This window comes from Thermobia domestica, chromosome 3 (genome assembly GCF_964235325.1).
Source record: "Thermobia domestica chromosome 3, izTheDome1.hap1.1, whole genome shotgun sequence".
NCBI classification, from domain to species: Eukaryota; Metazoa; Arthropoda; class Insecta; order Zygentoma; family Lepismatidae; genus Thermobia; species Thermobia domestica.
The window spans coordinates 90,508,192-90,529,781 of record NC_137456.1 but is presented as its reverse complement, the minus strand read 5'-3'; the positions used below and the strand labels follow the sequence as shown (position 1 = coordinate 90,529,781).

The 21,590-nt window shown below is 35.2% G+C and overlaps 1 protein-coding gene across 2 annotated transcripts in view; it reads right to left on the bottom strand.

Moving 5' to 3' along the window:
• Nucleotides 1-21,590, bottom strand: part of LOC145680608 (pentatricopeptide repeat-containing protein 1, mitochondrial) — a 60,126-nt gene that overhangs the window by 23,260 nt on the left and 15,276 nt on the right. For both annotated transcript variants that reach the window (XM_081751288.1, XM_081751289.1), the window contains 2 exons: nucleotides 10,346-10,517; nucleotides 8,755-8,903 (listed from right to left, as the gene is read on the bottom strand). In XM_081751288.1, coding sequence (XP_081607414.1) covers nucleotides 8,755-8,903; nucleotides 10,346-10,517 — 321 coding nt within the window. The remainder of the gene's footprint in view (nucleotides 1-8,754; nucleotides 8,904-10,345; nucleotides 10,518-21,590) is intronic.

The following is a 21,590-nucleotide window of genomic DNA, read 5'->3' as shown; positions in this document are numbered from 1 at the left end:
TAACGAACTGATGCATAATGCATTGCTAAATATTTGGAATAATTTAGACTAACCTCTAACAGGAGTATAATTAAAAAGTGCAAATCTACGCTAAAAATATGGCCTCTTGACTATAAAATAAATGGTAATGAGTCTCATATTCAAGGAATATTAAATAATGTGTGCAGCTGCATATCTGAGTAACATAGCCACTATTACATAAGTCTCATATACGTGGTATTCCTAACTCTATACTTCAATCTATCCTTTACTCTAATTCCCTAATTTCAGGTTTTTCATACACTCTAAGAAAAGAGTCCTATTCCAGTATTGGGTAAGTACCCTGTCTAGCTCTGCTACACAAATGGGTTAGAACCTGCCTCAGGAAGGACGCTCACATATATAAGTACACACATACACAAAACATGCAGAAAAAGCACACACAAAATTCTCCGCATTTATTTTATGAAGACAGATGAGTACATCTATACATCTACTATATCTATACATCTATATATCTATATATCTATACATCTATTCCAGTCCTATTCCAGTATTGGGTAAGTACCCTGTCTAGCTCTGCTACACAAATGGGTTAGAACCTGCCTCAGGAAGGACGCTCACATATATAAGTACACACATACACAAAACATGCAGAAAAAGCACACACAAAATTCTCCGCATTTATTTTATGAAGACAGATGAGTACATCTATACATCTACTATATCTATACATCTATATATCTATATATCTATACATCTATACATCTATACATCTACTATACTTAAAAAATAAATAAAATAAAAAATAAATAAAAAATTTCAAAATTTCAAGTTTTCGTTTTCCGGAAGCAAAGCATGCAACAAGTTCTTACAAGTTCTTTTGTTTACAAGTTCTTACTCCCTATATATATTATTACTGAAATTCCTTACGAATATGCAAAAAAAAAGTACTAATCTTTACTACCGGAAAAAGAAAATTCGAGTAGTTTTTGAAACATTGTAGATGTTTATGTACTTCATCTGTCTTCAGGCAACATGGAAGTGAATGTGAAAATGTTAACTAAGAGTTTCTTTACGTAACTACATACAAAATATTTAAAATATTTGTTTATAGGCACCCTCCATATTTCCAAGACTCATTCTTTATTGCTAACATACGTAATAATATACTAACATAACAATAATAAAATCCTAGCTACTCATAGTATGTTTAAAAATTGTTCCTCTTGCATCATAAAATATGATATTACGATTATGATGCGTATACTTTACATTTTTATTTCAAAGAGACAAATAAATTTTATCTCTCTGGGAAAATTTACCTATTAGTGACAGTTCAAAAGTTTTACTTATAGGGTTTTCACGCAAGAGGAAAAAGTGATTTTTAATATATACGTTCCATATTTCCTAGAGTAGGCCCGTAGCTAGGAATACCTAGGGGGCTGAGAACACTGCGAACAACTTTAGCACCCCCCTCCCTAGAACTTCCAGTTGTTTGTTAATGATGAACTCAAGTCAGATCCCCCAAAAATTATCTCTCCCCACACCCCGTCTTAGTGTTCTAACTACAGGTCTGCCCTAAAAGCTAATAAAAACTCGATTTCCACAGTGATTCGAACTCAGATCGCATACACCGAAGGCATATGTGCTATAGTTGTTTTCAAAGCTAAACCAAGTTTTCTTATCAGCAGTAAAACTGTCAAATTGTTATTACCAGCCACGTGCGATTTGTCAACCAGTTGGATGTTGCCGGTAATACAAAAGCTTAGCCGCTCTCCCTGTCGCCAGGGTAAACAATAAAGGCTGGGATTTCTCCGTACTGAGTGTTGCAAACCAATAAGCAGATAAATAAAACAAGAATAACTAATAAAAATAGGAATAAAATAAGTACAGGTCATTCAACGAAGTAACTTTCTCTCCTATTAATGTAATAATAATAATAATAATAATAATAATAATAATAATAATAATAATAATAATAATAATAATAATAATAATAATAATAAGAAGAAGAAGAAGAAGAAGAAGAAGAAGAAGAAGAAGAAGAAGAAGACAGTTTTTACGTCCGAGCCGTTTCGGGCTACTGTGTATTATCGGTAATGCTCGGAAAATAGAATCGATCCTGGACCGCCCGTTGGACCGATATTGTATTTTACCCGTATGAATCGGGTTTGCCCGATTGACCCGTATGAATTGGATTGACCCCTTTGAGCCTATGAATAGGATTGGTCTGATAACCCCGTTTTTATGAAAACAAGCTTAATCTGTCATTATTGTAAATGGTGTGTTGTTTCACTTTATTATCGTAACACAAATTGTTCTATTTACCACGTACGAACTGGTTACGAGTGTATCGGGTTAAACGGGGCAAACGGGTATTATTAGGTCTAACGGTCAAGTGAACCAAATGCAACTGGTATCGGGCAGACAGTAATTATAGCAGTATTTTAAAATCATAATTAAGAGCTCTAATTGTTTGCTTTTCTTTAGTTAGGCGACCAACGGAGTTGCGGTTACATAATTATAAATACTCAAATCTAAATTATTGCAATTACCATGAATGTGATTTACTATTAGGAGTTAGTGTGATGCACTAATATGTTAGTCTTTTATAAATACCATTATTATTATTATTATTATTATTATTTCTTGTTTATGCCCTTCATGCAGCTTAGAATCAATCTCACATAAAGCACTTTATCAGACCTGATTGAATATTATTTTTAAAATTCTCACTTAAAAATAAAAAATAAGCAATTGGAGCTTACCACTTCAAGAGTTTAAAACATGTCCTCATATTCGTTATCCTCACTTTCTGAGGACGATTGATCTATCTCGATGACAACATGATCCTTGTCTCCATCAAAAACATTTTTCAAGACACGATAACTTTGTTCAATGTTCTCGACAGGTCTTATGTAGTTTCTCCATTTTTCAGGAGTAAAAGAGTCCGCTGCATTTTTCAAAACTGAGATAAGTTCTGACGCTGGACGACCTTTTAAATTGCAAGATGCAACACGCCTTTTTATTTCTGACCAAACTTGCTCTATAGGGTTGAGCACACAATGATATGGAGGTAATCTTAAAATAATGTGCCCGTGTGAAAGAGCAAGTTCATCAATTACGATTTTTTTTTTTTTCTGTTCTCTAGGTGGTGTCTCCCGAATAAGTTTCATTAAAAGATGTTTTATTGGAATTGGCTGAGGCACATTAATTCCATGATTTATCATGTACTGAATTATTTTTTTTCTTTTGGCCAAGACATATTAGGAATTGGGTTGAGAATTTATCGCGAGTGGTATCTGGCATTGTCCATCACTATAACTGATGGCTCTTCCAATTGCTGTTACACAGAATTAACAAACCATTCCTCGAAAACCTGTGAGGTCATCGTGCCATGGTAATCGGCTGGGACATTTAACATGTTTCGATGTGTCACTAGAAGAGACATACTTGAACAAACCCATTTCGCCCACCACAGTGCACAATTACAATTCTTTCTTTTTTTGACGCAGGAGTTGCAACTGTGCAATTGTCTGTGTCATCACTCCAGTTTTTCATTTTGCACGTGTTCGTATCGAACCACGACTTGTCCAAATATACATCACTATATCCTTCTCCACGCAGTCTATTTATTTATTCTACGTAACAATATCTCCACGCAACTATTTCCACAAACTCGGATCTAGCCGTTTTACGGAGAACTCTTTTATGTGAGAAACCCATACTTAGCAGTAGTCTTCGCAAAGTCCCATCAGAATATGGGAATTCATAGTCCGTCCCGGAGTCTTGGCTTTCATCGCTTTTCCTAAACGACGTATTGTTGGTGATTCCCCATTCATATAGAATTCGTACACCGTTCATCGGACTAAGTCTCTCGTAAAATCGTCTATCTTATCGAAGGACGACTTAATTTTATTGATTTTTTGTTTAGTTGGTGTCTTATATGGTCAAACATCCTGAATAGCGGAAATTTTCCTTACTGTGGTTATATTAACACCAGTTGCATTTGCTGTAATTTTATTTATGTTTTTACTTGGCAAAATACCTCCACTCTTTACTATATCACGCACATACTTGCATACATTTCTCACAATACACACACACTGTTTTCTCATTTTCGAACCGCTCCCGATCGAATATTCCTTTTTCTTGGTCGTCGGTGTTTGTTCATTCTGATGGCTGGGACCTGGAAGATTATTTTCTTGTTCTAGCAAGGAATTCTCCTGCAACCACGGACGGAAAAATTCAGACATGTTGACAGATCACACTACACTCACTTTATGCATCCAAAACTAACTAAACAGAGACAAACATCGTCACCTAAAGAGAGCCAAAGTAGGGACACACCTCAGAGATTCTCTGATATTCTCACGAGACGACATACCCAAATTGACATCTGTGCTTCTGTGTAGTCTTTGAAGAAGCGGGAAAATTCCCAACTCCATTCTTTAAAACATCATGTTAAAAGTATGTTTAGTATCTAACTGGAACACTTGATTATACTGAAGTTACATCTAATCATTACATATATCCATGAAAACAAAACTTTCACAATTACGTTGACATTAGTTTAATTAGTTTAACTAATAACTATACCAGTGACGTATTCTGGGTCAAATTATTATTATTATTATTCGACATGCCCGTGAATAATACTATGACAATTTAAATTTAAAAAAAAAAAATGGTATAAACGCATTCTATTAAGTATAAAGTTTCTCATATTTATTAATGTATGCGGGTTAACATCTGAGTAATAAAGCTCTCATTACTAATTTCCTGTGTGTACTATCCTACTTCGCAGTTTGTCTAGTTTTTATACACGTGATGCATCATTTAGAATGAAACTGATCAATTGTTGACCTGCCTAACTATATCATAAAATGAGAAATAATGTACTTATAAGCAGAGCAAACAAACACCCTATTAAGCCTTCACCCTATTAAGAGAATCTTTATTAAGCCTACTGCTAATATTATTATTAGCAATAATAACTAAATTCCTGGCGCAACAGTTCTTAGGAGGCCTGGACTTATGGCACTGATGATTCCTGTGGGATGATGTATTGTCAGCAGATCGGCTATCCTCGCCGTTAACGCTGACTTCATAGACTGTAGTTCGCTACTTTTTTCTTTCAAGTGGCTTCCCAATTCAGGGGTATAGAAGCAAAGCCTACTAAATCCATTTTTCAATTTGTCAGGAAACGAAGAAAAAGTGACGTCCTTATGTTTCAGAATTGTTGATTTTTTTCTTTTCTGTTTGTTTGTTTGTTTGTTTAATGGTCACTACTTAATGCAGATGAGTCAAATCTACCACTTAAAAAAAAAAAGTTCAATTCTGAAACATAAGGGCGTCACTTTGTCTTCGTTCCCTGACAAATTGCAAAATGGATTTAGCAGGGTTTGCTTCTATTTCCCTGAATTGTCCTCACGACGCTGGGCGAACGCTGCAACGCCAACACCGTCTGGTGACTACGAATGGTCACACCTATCTTTCCTCTGACCATACCCGGCACTGCTTGACTTCGCTGATCTCACGGGGAGTGATATTCCAGTGTAGCTAGGGCGTTGGAAATAAAATAATAAATACATATTGAAATAGTGAGGAAATTTGCAAGGAAATATAAGAAAGTGCTAAACTGACTCCCTAGAGCTGTCCATGATGGAATGTGCCTAACCAATGGAGCAATACAACCATCAGCTACGCACTGAAAATATTCGAGATAGAAAGATCGCGGCTTTTAAGCTGTGTTGCTATTCGTTTATGCAGTGCTCGAAGTGGAAGATCTAAAGAAGTATATCATGCATACTCCCCCGCTTCTATTTAGAGCATTGCCTTTACGTCACTTATGGAGGAAACATAATGCAAAGGCCTGGATCGGGAGTAGTGAAGGTTTGCTCTATTCGATAATATTTACATGCTTTCTGACATAATTTACATCAAAATAATTTGTATTTTAAGCTGAACAAAGTAGAATAAAATTAGCTTTCATATAGTGTCACATGACGTGGGCTGATTGCAAAACCTAGCAACCGAAATATACCTTCTCCAATCACGCTAATACTAGCCTATATTAGTGTAAAAGCTACGGGTGCCAGACGGAGCAAACGCAATACGATGCTACTAAGATAACCGTAGTGGGGTTAGCCATACTAGCAGCTGAAAAAAGTTCTGAAATGAAAAAATGAAATGAAATCTTTGAGTTTTACGTCCCACGGTTATGACGATTAGGCTAAAGGAGACGGTGATTATGAGAAATGAATGAAATGGTGGAATGAAGAAAGTGGGAGGAAACGGGAGAACCCCAAGAAAACCCACGCACACGGTGTTTGTCCATCACAAAGTTCACTTGGCGGGGCTGGGATCGAACCCGTGACCCCAAGCACCAGAGGTGAACGCTCTACCACTGAGCCGCCGCGGCCCTGAAAAAAGTTCTATGTGAGTTCGAGCGGCAATGCCGGGTTCTAGTTACAAAGAAGAATTTATGGTAGGGACAAGTGAACCCTTAGATCTTGATCTCGAGGAAAAAATCGGTTATGTTTTGTCGCGTAGTATAACCATTCTATTAAGTGAAAATTCATGAGAGAAAAAAGAATGATACTACTAGAAAAAAAGAAAGAAAAACCGGGTAGATGAACGAAAAAGGACCACGTATAGTGAAAAGTGTTTAAATCTTGTAAAAAAAAAAATGTACACTAATGCCGATTCTGAGTACAGTTTGAAGAAGAAACAATAAGAATGTGAGTTATTACACGCTTTATATAGTTGCTGATGCTTGCCATAGTGTACATTACACAGAATCAAAAACTCACCTTGAACCTCAGACTGTCATTTCTACTATATATTTCAGTCCCTCTGTTGCCATGAACTCATGGTGTTAAGATGAATCACCAGCAAACCATCGTTGTTGTCCTAGTCCTGTATCTGAAGAAATATCCTCAGTATTCTGAGAACGCACACTTTTTACAATTGAAAACTAAACTTTCGATTATATCTTTGAATAATTATGTGAGAGCGTGGAGACGTCATACGTATTTTACAGTTCAAGAATTTAGGAGTTATTTTCTACCTTTTATATAATCTCAAAAATTCAATACCTTTGGTGTCTGAGTCTAGCCTACATTGCATTTTCTCAAATTTTAACCAAGAGATTTTGATTCTGAATAATGTACCCTTTAGTAACTATACAGATTGATTTTAAGCCCAGGTAATCATGCTAAAATTTGAGCAAATGTACTGTAGACTGAAATCAATCACTAAATTTCAATGAATTTTTGAAATAAGTAGATGGGAGAAAATAATTTCTAAATTCTTGAACTGTAAAAGACCCATGACATCTCCAAGCTCGAACAAGATTTAATGGTGAAGTGTGTGTGCTCAGAAGGGTATTTCTTCAGCTACAGGACTAGACAACGACAATGGTTTTCTGGTGATTTCTAGCCTTTATCTCAATGCCATGAATTCTTACACACAGGAGGGGGGGGGGGGGGCAGCGAAAAATAAATAAATACATATATATACAGGGTGTTGATGAACTATACCGACTAAATTTAAGACGTGATTCCTCACATCAAAATAAGAGAAAAAGTTCATATGGACCTATGGCGAAAAGTGCATAGATTCAGAGCAAGGGCTGTCCATAATCGCGTAAAAGCCAAATTTCAAGAGGCCCTATTTCGAATTCGAGTGATTGTGGATGGTGGTCCTTCTCAGCGTAAAGAAAGTCACTCATACGAAATCAAAATATGCATATTTCATTAATGTTCAATGGGTGTACAGATTATATCCTGCAGGGTGAAATTCTCAGACATGCCATCAACCGAATTTTGAAATATACTCTGGCTTTTTGATTGGTCCAAAGCAGGCAAACGATAAGCCTTGATCGCAATGAACACGGAATCCTTTGGCGTGATGTCGGAAATGTTAAGGATCGTCAGCAGCACGGTCAGTCGTACTCGGGAAAACGCATGGTGCAATATTTTCTTTCACGCTTATAAGTGAAGAAAACGTGAAATATACCATGACGAAATACATAGCATCACACGTTATTCCGAACACAAAGAAACATTGGGTTGCTTGTTACTAACACTTCCGCCTTCCCTCCGGAGCATTGGATGTGAATTGTTGTCAAGGTTTACCTCCTGCCACCTTTGGACCCTTCTTGAAGTCAGGATATATCTGAAAACTCTATTGAAAACATATCTGAGAACTACACTCTGTAGGGAATACCCTCTACACCTATTGACAACTGATAAAATATGCACTTTTGGATTGTACATGCGTAGCTTCCTTTACGCTAATAAGAACCACCATCCATAGTTTCTGGAATTCGAAATAGGGTCTATTGAAATTTAACTTTTTCGCGATTTTGGACAGCCCTAGCTCTGAAACTATACACTTTTCGCCATAGGTCCATATGAACTTTTTTTCTTATTTTGATGTGAGGAATCACCTCTTAAAGTTTGTCGGTATAGTTCATTAGCACCCTGTATGTATACATATATATAATGGAATGACAGCCCGAGCTGCAGCTAAGTTTTTGGGTATTATAGCTTATTGGTAGTAATCCCAGGTAGTAACTAAATGTTTACTGATCCGGTCTTTAGCGCGCGGATCTAGAGTTTGATGGCCGGTTATATGGTGAAGAAATTTCAGTGTTCACTTAGCACTGGTGAATTACTTGGGCTCAGATGTATTGGCAACACATCAAATTATTAAAATGTGGTTTGACCAGCAATAAGCGTTCATAGCTCGGTGTTTATTACTTACCTGTATTGCATGCCGTAAGCCAGCATCTTTATTTGCTATACACGACTGTAATAGGAAATTGAAGGTAACGTCTGTCAAAGTATGGCCTTCTGACTGCATTTTGTTCATCATTTGGAAGGCAGTGTCTAATTCACCGCATCTACCAAAGGCTAAGTAAACAAACAAAATCTCAAATTAACAGAAAAATATTTAATGTAAAACTTAATTACACATAGTGGTGTAAAACCTCATCTATCTAATTCTTTAATTCAAGTTAAATTTAAAGAGCCTTCGTTACTTTCAAATTCACTTTCCTGAACTTTTAGTACAATGAAGAAAACGAAAAAAAAAAAAAAAAAATGAAAGTACGCCAGCTAGTACCTGTAAATTGCTGTTAAATGATTTCATAACTGAGTCTCGTTTCGCATTGTGAAACAACGGTACACTTCCAAAATATGCGAAACAGCAAGTAGTAGATCTACAACTTACAGTTGCGATAGAGGGCTAAAGTTAGAGGTGAAACTTATTCTTGCAGCACTGAACCAATATCAAGAAACTGCATCTCGCTATATACTACAGCTTTTCTGTTGTGGAGATCACTGTTGAAACAGAATATCGTATATGTCGAACACTTCCGGCCTGAATTGAAAGTAAAAGCTCCAGATGAAACTCCTATGGAACATTAAATCTACATAAAAAATTCGTTTCTTGCAATCTCTTATCCGATTCAAAAGAATCGTTTCTTGCTATCTGTTACTGTTTTTGTTCAATGGTGATAAACGTTGAAAGCGGAAGTAGTTAATTTTTAACACTTCCGGTTTGAGTAGAGGATTAACGAATGAGGTGGGACCTATTTTTGGGACGCTGGATCGATTCCAAAAAATCACTTCTCGATATCTCTGATATCTTCTGACAGACAGACGGACAGTGCTGTTTTTATAAGATTTTCAATACTTACGTATAACATAGCTTGAAAGTCTTATTATACTTCAAGGTCATTTCGTGTAGTGATCGACAAATATGACGTCATACATTGTGCATTTTGTCTACAAGAAAAGGTATGGATATAATTGTTACCTTAATACCATTTTCTAAGTACTCTCTGGCTTACATTCTAAATTTTTCATTCTTTTATTATTATTATTATTATTATTATTATTATTATTATTATTATTATTATTATTATTATTATTATTATTTCCTTCACTGTCTCTAAGTAATTCACTAAAAATCAAAAATAATGGACAGGGCGTAGCAATAGTTTTAGTTCTACGAGAAAACCTAATCGTTAACATCCAGTCATTTGACCAATAAAAACGAGCTATGCGTCAGTATAATTGGCAATATGAACTCAACTCACAACCTCCCAGCAATACAAGTACACCACTCAATTTTGCGAATTTCACTTGATTTTCTATCTGTAGATGAAATCGAACTTTTGGGAACAAAAGGGTTAAATCTGGCTATAAACTGTCAGTAAATTTATTAAAATTTATTTTCATATGTAATCAGCATTGCCATTATGAATTCAACATTTCTCCACATCAGCCTACACATACTCTTACTGGTAGTATTCTAACGAAAACTGATATGAAATTGAATGTGTACTTACCTTTAATCATTGCATGATAATTAGCAGTGTTAGGAACGTAAGCTTTCTTCGCCATTATAGCAAGAAGATGGCGTGCTCGTTTCAAACCATCTTCTGACGATGGGCTGTTAGCACAAGCATTAAACAGACTAGTGTACGTAGAGCTATGCACTTTCAACCCTCTCTCTTTCATCTAGAAAATAAATGAAAAAAAAACGCATGTTATTTATCTATTTACAATATTCCAGATATCACCAGAAAGCCATCTTACACTGGAAATACTACCCATATAAATCAGAAGAAAAAAATAAGACAAGGTCTGTATAGTGAAAAGTATCCGTCCACATTGGCACGTACCTAGAAAAGCCTCAGTTACGATACCTTCTACAGAATTCGTATTAAGAACCTCCCGATTACACAAACAAACTATGGGATGCATAATTAATAGTTAGACAAAGATCGTCTACCTGAAGCATTTAGTGAAGCGCTTTTTCGTAGACGGTTTCGGAGTACTACTCATTCCTTCATCAATGCACATGGTTGAAGTCTTGCTGCTAAACAAATGACACGGTGAAAGAATTTTTCAATTGGATAATCCTGAAAACTATTTGCGGGAGATTAACGTTAAAAATTGCTTGTATATTCTTCTCACTCTTCTAATTCTACCTAAAAACCTGCAGACATATACTTCTCATGTATGTCGGCCCTCGTAGCCGAGCGCGCTAGCGCAACATGCTAGTAATGAAAATCGTTTTGGGGGTCGCGGTGGCTCAGTGGTAGAGCGTTCACCTCCGGTGCTTGGAATCCCTGGTTCGATCCCAGTTCGTGCCGTGTGGACTTTGTAGTGGACAAACACTGTGATCGTGGGTTTTCTCCGTTCTCTCGTTTCCAACCACTTTCTTCATTCCACCATTTCATTCATTTCTCATAATCACCGTCTCTTTTAGCCTAACTGGCATAAGCGTGGGACGTAAAACTCAAAGATTTCATTTTCATTTTACTTCTCATGTGAATACCAACAGTCACTCAATATTTGAGTACAATCTGACTCACACTAAAACTTAATTACATTACTCTAATAACTAGAATCTGATATTGGACAGTTTGTTTAGTTGCAAACTGCTGTGTGCGAAAAATCGTGATAATAAATTGTAGATGGAGATGATGTCTTTAAAAAAATTTCACAAATGATTTGTTGGACTTCTCCATTTTTTATTCTTGTTTCAGAACTTTTCAAACGAAGAACGCCTGCTAAAGAATTTTCAAATATCAAACATTTGGTTCTCGAACCAAACGTAACACTTGTGACGAAATGGTGTGAGGAAAGATGGAAATTTTGGAGCAATTGAATATAATACAAATGTGAAAAATAAATACAGGTTTTGATTATTGATGTTTTTGGTTCTATACGCTCATATTCATGCCACTCCATCTCTTGTTCAAGTTTTCTTCATCCAGATCAAGGTTGGACTTTCTGTTCCAATGAAAAAAAATATTTGAAAACGTTTCTATAAATCTGAGAAAGCCTCTGTGCGAAACTTTTACTTCTGTAATTACGGGATTCCTATACATATTTCGATATGCCTTAACTAGACAGATCGTTTAGTGTCCCTACTGTATTCTTTAATGTTCTTGGAAATGTTCCGTTTCATTACTGCATTTCCCGTAACTCCAGAAAATAGCTATTAAAAAGTGTAAATTAAATATCCTCTTCATTATTATTACAGTTTAGTGGGTCCATCTAGTTACTTTAAATAAGTTGACTAAAACATACGTCTGAGAACATTACGAAAGATAGACAAGTTGGGCACATAAGCATGTATTTTTCTTGTCGATACCAACACATTCTGAATGTTAGTATAGAGTTCTATTTGAATCAAACAACAAAAAACAATACGAACCATCCGTTCGTCCAAAGTATTCAATACTATATTTCGGGTTTACGCGAAACTCGGTAACTAGAATGTTCAGGAAAATATATAGAAGAGTGAAAACACACCTAGTCCTACGCGTACTCATCAAACGATAGCACGGTAATTACACATAGAACGCGTCCTGCAGCTTTGTAGTGCAATATAAATAAAATTTAACTTATTTTAATAAAATATACTTTGACTGGTCTATATGTCATTTAATTTTGATAATTAACTCGGAAAATAAATGGTCGATAACTAAATCCATGGTTTTTATAACATCAATAAATTGAACGGATCCATTTTATTATCCATAGATATAAATCAAATACAAAATTTGATTGTTATAATGGAAAGTTACATAATCTTGGTTGTATGGTGCCTTTAAACAGTAATTTGCCATATAAAATTTTGTCTTAGTGTCAATACATGATCAAATTGCACAAATCACAATTCAACTGCATTAAACATTAATTTAGACACTAAGAAACGAATTACTAAGTCAAATTATAAAACCTGTCTTGAGAGACTTTATTATTTTTAAGTAATTAAATCAAATACACAGGCTGCAATTAATAATTATAATCTGTAATTATAATTATTAATTGCAGATTAATTACTAATTAATTAGCAATTATAATCTACATAAGGAAAGAAAGACAATGTGCAACTTACATTTTTAGAATTTTATACTCAACAGAGCCATCCGGTTCTTTAGTTTCAGTTTCATGGTTTGTACTATCTATGGCTGTGTCTGGAGTGATAGTCAACCCTAAATATTTTTAACCTTCTTATCTACACTCAGAAAGAATATTATTATTATTATTATTATTATTATTATTATTATTATTATTATTATTATTATTATTATTATTATTATTTACTTATATTTTGCATTTTGAAATGGCTTGTTGTTTTCTACTCAAGGTCTATCTGTAATTTATCATCTTTCTATCAAAACTGCAAATATTTTGATCTAAATTGTATCAATAGAAAATCGATTTCAAACATCTTTATTTGTCAGCTGCAAAATTACAAATTATGTTGCTTTTAATTTTCTAAATATTTACAATTTGCATGCCTCTAGTTATCCATTCATTACCCATTATATTTTTGTTTTTTTCGCCTTTATGACTCCATTTGTTTAATATATATATATATATATATATATATATATATATATATATATATATATATATATATGTGTGTGTGTGTGTGTGTGTGTGTGTGTTAACGTGGTTCTTAATTTTCGATTTCCGAATTTCTTTGCTCCCAACCCCTAAATTGGTTCCATGTTGGACCAAATTAATCTGTGAAAAAAATGGGATCAATCGAAGAATATTTAACCGACCCCCAAGCGACCAAAACATCTGAATGCATTTACAATGTATAGTATATGGCAAAAGTTTGTAATAAACTCTTGTAACTTAAAAGTGGCTGAGGGAAAGGATATCTTGGATAGAGGATATCATATCTTGGATAGAGGTTGTAGAAGTAGATCCATACCTGATACTGAGTAGTGACCGAGATGAGGAAGAGTGACCGAGAAGACGTCCACCATCTTGGATTCGGGCATAAAATTTTAAATAGAAATGACCTCGTATCATATATCATTTTGAGGTAGCTTTTGACGACAAACAGACGTCTGCCTTTATTTTCCACTTATCTATGAACATGTAATAATTATCAACTATGGAAAATAAAAGCTCCGAAGTAATAAAACTTAATATTCTGTGAGTTTATATCTCTGTACGGGCTGCAGATTTATAAGATCGTTGAATAGTTTTCCTTATTTGAATTAAACCATAAAGTAAAGAAAGAAATGCACATTCGTTTCTCTGTAGTGCAAGAAAAAGTAAATATGATTCTTTCCTAATCAATAATTTAAACAATATGTTCCAATTTATCACTGAAAAAAAATATTCAAAATGGTTATTTATCTCTTAGAAAGGGGACTAGTAAGATGCATATCTGGCAACACTGAAACGATAACAGCAATGGTCAGCTCAGTCAGCTTATTTGAAGGCTTCGAGAAAGTACGATTGTTTTTCTATGCGATTGTTTGTTTTAGTTTGTTTGCACACAGTGCTGTTGAATTTGTAGTTTTTTACGAAGTGTAAACAATGTATGCAATGCAATGGCACTATCCCCGAAGTCAGCTTCGCGCTGTTTACGTAAAGACTACGAATGCGCCCTCATTGGACCTATTAGGAACCAAATTGTAGGAACAAATCTGCCTTCAAAACGACAAGTACTTAGTGTTTTATTTTTAAATGTGCATGTAGTTAAGTTGACCATAAAAGAAAGTGCGACTTTAATTGTGACTGAAGTTCTTGTGTTTTGGAAAAGGCACGAATTTCTACAAAACGAAGTGATCATTGTATTGAGAAGGTTCTAGTACTATACAAAGAATGGCAAGATTTACAGAAAAGGTTACACAGAAAAACTGATGTGGAAGAAACTAAAAGAGCGACATTTATTTCCCAACTAGATGACTTGTTTGATATTGCCCACGAAAATGCGTTAGATATGATCAAGAAGGAAGGGAGTAAGCAATTTTTAGTAATGCAACGCATGAAAGAACGACAAGGTTATATGGGTGGCATTGACCGCAAACTTAAAGAAACTGAAGAAAGAATAAAGGAACGTAGGAAAAAGGAAGAATAAAGGAACGCAGGAAAAAGGAAGAAGAAAGAAGAAAACGAACTTCTGGCAGTGATAATGTAGATATAGATTCCAATTCCTATGATTCCGATTCCACTCCACCTACACAATCATGTTTAGGAGATCCAATGTTGGTGAGTGAACCAAGTACCTCGGGTACAAGAGGTACTCAAGATATTTTAACTCCACGTCTGTGCGAAGTACTCGACAGATGCAAAATCAGCAACCGCAATGCAGTTCATCTTTTAGTGACAGCAGCAGAAGCTTTTCACTGTAATATTCAAAGTTTAATTATTAATCGCTCTTCCATTCGACTTCACAGGAAAGAAATGCGGGAGAAAAGGCAAGCAGACATTAAAGGGAGATTTGATGTCGCCGATTCTGATGCTTTGGTGCTTCACTGGGATGGCAAGCTATTCCAGCTACAAGTAATATAGGGAAAGTTGACAGACTTGCGATATTTGTAACTTTTAACGGCAAAGAACAATTATTAGGCATCCCAGAAATACCGTCATCTACAGGAGAAGCACAAGCCACAGCTGTTTACGATGTGGTGGAGAAATGGGACATAGAGCGCAAAATATAGGCGTTGTGCCTCGGTACAACTGCAAGCAACACCGGCAGAATAAAAGGCGCGTGTGCAAACCTTGAGAAGAAATTTCATCGTGATTTGCTCTACCTACCGTGTCGACATCACATATTTGAAATAGTTCTTCAAAGTAGCTTTCACGCAGTAATGGATGGTGCTACAGCTGCCAGTACAAGTTCCGGGCCTGATGTGCTTTTGTTTAAGAGATTTGGGCAATCCTGGTCGTCAATAGATAAAAGTAATTACCGAACTGGGGTAGATGATGTCCCGGAAGATGTCCGTGTCAATATGTTGGAATTCATACAACAACAGATACATCAGAAACATCATAGAGATGACTATCGCGAATTATTAGAATTGGCCATGATCTTCCTAGGCGGCACCCTTCCACAAGGAGTTTCATTTCGCATTCCTGGAGGTGTGAGCCATGCTCGGTGGATGGCAAAGGCTATATATGCGTTGAAGATATATTTATTACAAGACCAATTTGAACTGACGAGAAAAGAGTTCAATCAAGAGACTATGCATTTTCCTCGTCCGAATCTATTTACAAGCTTGGTTCCTTGCACCATTGGCTATGAGCTCCGTATCACGATTACAAGTTTTTACAGAAATTAATCGAATACAGGGAAGTAGACCCAGAAATTAGCAATTGTATTGTGAAAAAATTCGCTAAGCACTTGTAAAGAAACTAAATTTTCTCAAAATTTCCGTCGCCATCTTGTTTCCCCTCATGGTATCTGTCACCAGAAACTGCGGCATTTGCATTCTTTGGTGATGAAGTGCCACAACATGTGAAAGAAAAAATGATTCTTAATATAAAAGGGAGTACAGAAGAATGTGATGCACAAAACCAAATAAAGCGATACTCTATAAATGGTGCAGCACTCAGCAGCTTCAGAGAAAAAGAATTCTCAGACTTCGTTTCCGCAGATTCGAAGACATGTTTCTCAAGATTTTCGATAAATGCACATTTTCTGCAAACATGCCCATTTACTTGGAAAGAAGATGTGAACTTTCAACGTGGGTTGAATATATTGAAAAACATTGTGGTGGTGAATGATGTTGCAGAGAGAGGTGTGAAACTGATACAAGAATACGGGAAAATTTTAACAAAGGACGAAAAAGGGAAACAACACATATTGCAGATAGTCAGTGAACACAGAAAAAAGTATCCAGATGCTACAAAAATTGGCTTAATGATGCACTAGAATTTGGCTAGTTATCCACAGCCTTCAGCTTTCTTTTATCATCATTTTAAACATTCATTATATTATTTATGTAATTTCATTTCATATAAATAATTTCAATATAGGCTGGTGTGTATTTCGACGGGATGTAATTATATAACATATATAATTATTTCCTTGTTACATGTATGTAATAGTTTATTAATATTTCAGTAACCTATAAAGAAAAAAACAATATTGAAAGATAAACTATTATTTCAAAGCTAAAAAGAATTAAATGACCAGAGATAAGTTGAAAATATAGGAAGATAATATGTTTTTATAATGAAAGGTTACCCAAAAACGATGTCACAAAACATCATTTCCATTTAAAATTTTGGGTCCGAATACAAAATTGCGGACTTCAAAATGGCCGCCATCATGCTATTTCTCAGGGTCAGATGTGGATTACTTCCAATCCCTGTATCCAAGATTTGGTCCCTTTCCCTTCAGCCGCTTTAAAATAAGAAGGGTTTATTCCAGACTTTTCCTATATATTAACATATTGGATATGCATTCAAACTTTAGGTCGCTTGGGGGTCGGTTAAATAGTCTTCGATTGAGCCCATTTTTTTCATGGATAAATTGGGTCCGACATGGAACCAATTTAGGGGTTGGGAGCAAAGAAATTCGGGAAAAAATTTCGCCATGTAATCAAGGTCCACCCTAATATAGCAGTAAACATACAAAATTACAATTACATTTTTTTTTTTTACTATTTTTTTTCTATTACATTATAGTAGTTGTTTTCTTCCCAGGATATTGTTTGAAACCATAGGTGTCAATAAATAAATCATTGCCGCACCTCCTACATTTCGCAAAAACATCCATAATAGGAATTCAGTTTTTGTACAATTGTTCCCTTTCCAAATTTCAACGCATATTTCTCGTTCCTGTAGAAAACGCTTTCTTCACTATATTTTGAACATTACTATTGGATTTGCATAGAACTTCAGCCACCTTTATGTCATGAGCTTTATCATCCTGTAAATGTCCTAAAAGCCCCGAGAGTGGTACTCATTTTTTAAATTCCTCAAATATTTGTTAATTCTAGCAGCGATATGTTTCCTTGTCGCAATTATTACGTGCTTAATATATGCAATATATGTGTGGCTAGTAGAAAATATAGTATTACTGTCTACCAATTTGTCAACTGTCGTTAAAATAACTTTCGTACTATGTACAATATTTCCCAATATTGTTTTCTCGATTTACAACTGAAATTAAACACCTGTTAAAAATCTTCTTTAAGTTATTATTTCCGAGTTTTAATATTAGATAACCAATCTATTTCTGTACCCCACAAAGAATATCATTGCAAGAAGTACTTTTATATATTTCAATCACCATATTTTACGCAGATGTACTTTTTATTATTATTATTATTTCTCTCTCTCAGCAAAGTAGAATATTACGAAAGGATTTATTCCAGATGTTTCCCTCATCTGTGGAAAATCTGCTGATTAATTTTGTATGTATACAAGTTTTGCCGTCAGCTTTCCGGAAATTTTTTTTTGAAATTTATTGTTTTTACAATATACATAATTAAATAATAAAAACAAACATACTTTTTAAAAACTTTAACTTACATATTTTCATGTATACCAGTAAAAGCATTCTCCAAACTTCTCATAAATATTTTCTTAAACATATCAGTTGACGAGCTCGCTTAAATTTGAAACGAGATATCAAATATTTCAAGTGTTTTTTTTTATCATTATTATTAATTTTTTGGTGGAAAAAGGCCGTCCGCCAGCAACAATTTGCATTTTTATTTATTAAATTTTAAAAGATCCAAACATTTCATTGTTTCTAATAATAATAATAATCATAATCATAATAATAATAATAATAATAATAATAATAATAATAATAATAATAATAATAATAATAATAATAATAATAATAATAATAATACGTATTCTGATAATTGCGCGTCGTATTTCACTAATACTAAAATCTAATACTTGATTCGGAAAATAAACAAGTTTCTGGTTTCTACGTTCTAATACTAGTTCGTTATGAATAAATTTAAAAAAAAAAAAAAAAACTATGGGTAAAGATCCCTTTTGCGCCTCAAATATTCATCCATATATATACGAAGTGTGGCAATTAAATAACGAGACTGCCCACCTCCTGTCGCGCAGGATCGTGGGGGAGAGGGGGAGGTAGCTAATGATGTGTTGCTGATCTTGAACATTCATGAGCAGCCACTGTTTGTTTCATGATTCTGAAAGCTTTTCTTTTCTTTGCAGGCTTGCATGAAGAGAACAGTGTTCTGTAGTAGTGCCGGAATCATGGTGAACAGTGAAGTTGAGCAGCGCATTAACATCAAATTTCTGGTGAAATTAAAAAAACACCGACGGAATGTTGTGCAATGTTAAAAAAGGTGTATGGTGATAATGCTATGTCACGTGCGCGAGTTTTCGAATGGCACAAACCAGGGTTGGCTGGTTTAAACCAAGGTGGTTAAAAAAAAAAAGAAAAAAAAGAAAAATGCTTTAAATCATGTAAACTTCATGGTGACGTCTCCACATATCAAACCATCTGCACTACGTTTATCTACTTTTCACCTTTGAATCAAGGGGTCCCGTGTTCAATTCTCTGTCGAACCACAACCCATCTTTAAAGTGTAAACCAAGTAGCGATTCGAGGTGTCCCTTTAAGCGAAATTCTTCTCCGTGATAACCTTGGTATTTCATAAGGATGTTAAGCTTAAACATACGAAACGAAACCAAATTATATATTTCTACTTGCCTGAATGCCTGTCGTTTTATAAAGAAGCCAAGGTTGCTTAAATATTTTGATAGAAATTAGCAAAATTTATCAACTGCCTACGTAGCTTCCAACATCAGCTTGGATTCTACTTTGTTTTAATTTTATTGAATGATACCTACATACCAAATTTGTAATTTAATACCTCAGTTTTAGCGTAGTGATTATGATACGTTGACCTTAAAATTTTACATACAAATACATTTAAAGTAATAACAGGATTTTTCCAATGGCTAAGGCGGGAGTTTCCCGATTTATATGTAATTCTGTATAATGTTTTTACTTGTGTAACTCTTTATCTTTTTGTCCTTCTGAAATCTCTTGACAATTATATTAAAAACTGTCCTATGTAAAGATCAGTACAACGTATGTTTATCAGGAGTCCTTCGTGAGTGAGTCAGCAATCGCATTTGTGACCAATTAGTCCCAGTTTCGTGTTGAAATAGATAATTTCTCTTGGATGTAAGCCGAGAAGCGGTTTGGATTCCGCTTTAAGCTTATGTGACCCCTTCCAGCATAACCTTGTTGTTGCATAATAACACCAGGGTGAAACGAACTAATTTCTGTTCATATCTAATATAAATACATAGAGTAAATTATTTATATTTAAACCAAAAAAAAAAAATGGTTTAAGACAAAAAAAAGGGTTTAAACCAAAAAAAAAAAAAAACTTTTTTTTTTCCCCCAATAAAAACCATGGTTTTTGCCAACCCTGGCACAAACGGTTTTCAGAAGGTAGGAAGGAGGTTGAAGATAATGAACGATACGGTCGCCCTTTGAGTTCAAGAACGGACGAAAATGTTAAAAAAATTAATGAACTTCTGCAGAAAGACTGACGTCTGAGCATTAGGATGATCGCAGACATGATGAACAAAGAGACAGTAAGACAAATTTTGCATGACAATTTAAACATGACAAAAGTTTGTGCAAAAATTGTCCCGAAAAACCTCTCTCAGGAACAAAAAGACATTTGAAAGACCATTTGCTGTGACGTCATGGAACGACTCAAAGCAGAACTAGACTTGCTAACATGAGTCATCACATGCGATGAAACATGGATTTTTCAGTATGACCCCGAGACTAAGCGTCAATCCATGCACTGGAAGACTCCCACATCGCCAAGAATGAAAAAAAGCACGAATGAGCAAGTCGAAAGTGAAGGCAATGCTCATCGTTTTTGTTTTTTTTCGATATCAGGAGTATCATCATGACTGAATGAGTGCCTCAGGGTCAAACGGTGAATCAGACCTACTATAAATAAATCCTAGTCAAGCTGAGGGAAAGAATAAGGGGGAAGAGACCGGATTTGTGGAAGAACGATGCATGGATCCTCCACCAAGACAATGCGCCTACCCATAATGCCTTTTCTGTGAAGCAGTTTTAGCAGCCAAGCGCAATCCTGTGCTCGACCATCCTCCGTGTTCTCCAGACCTGGTCCCTGTGACTTTTATCTATTCCCAAAAGTGAAAAGTCCATTGAAGGAAACATATTTTCAGTCCGTGGAAGAGGTGAAACGAAAAACGGCAGAGTTGTTCAGGGTGACATTTGATGACCTACAGCATTGCTTTGAACAATGGAAGGCAGCACGTATGCAGCGCTGTATAGATAGGGGAGGGGAGTATATTGAAGGGGATAACAGTCAATTGTAACTTTCTTTGCAATATATCACATTTATGACACCAGTCTCGTTATTTAATTGCCACACCTCGTATATGCACTGTAGGGTCTCTTTCTTCATATTTCAAAATGAAAGTCAATTAAATATCTAGTTTTACATCTCATACTTATGCCTTTAAGGCTAAAAGAGACGGGTGATTAACGAAAATGAATGGCTATGAAATAACTGGAGTTATGAAAATGTGGTATTAATAGGAAAATCCCGAGAAAACCCACAGATAACCACTGATACGATTTTATCAACTACGAACTCGCTTGGCCAAGGACTAAAGACCCCTCGCATCAGAGGTGAATGCTCTACAACTGAGCTACTGTGCTCCTTCTTCCTAGATTATTTTAGTTGCTACCATTTGGAGCTTCACACAGAAAGATTCCATCCTTAAGTCACAGTAAAATAAATCGGCACCACGAATATGCCC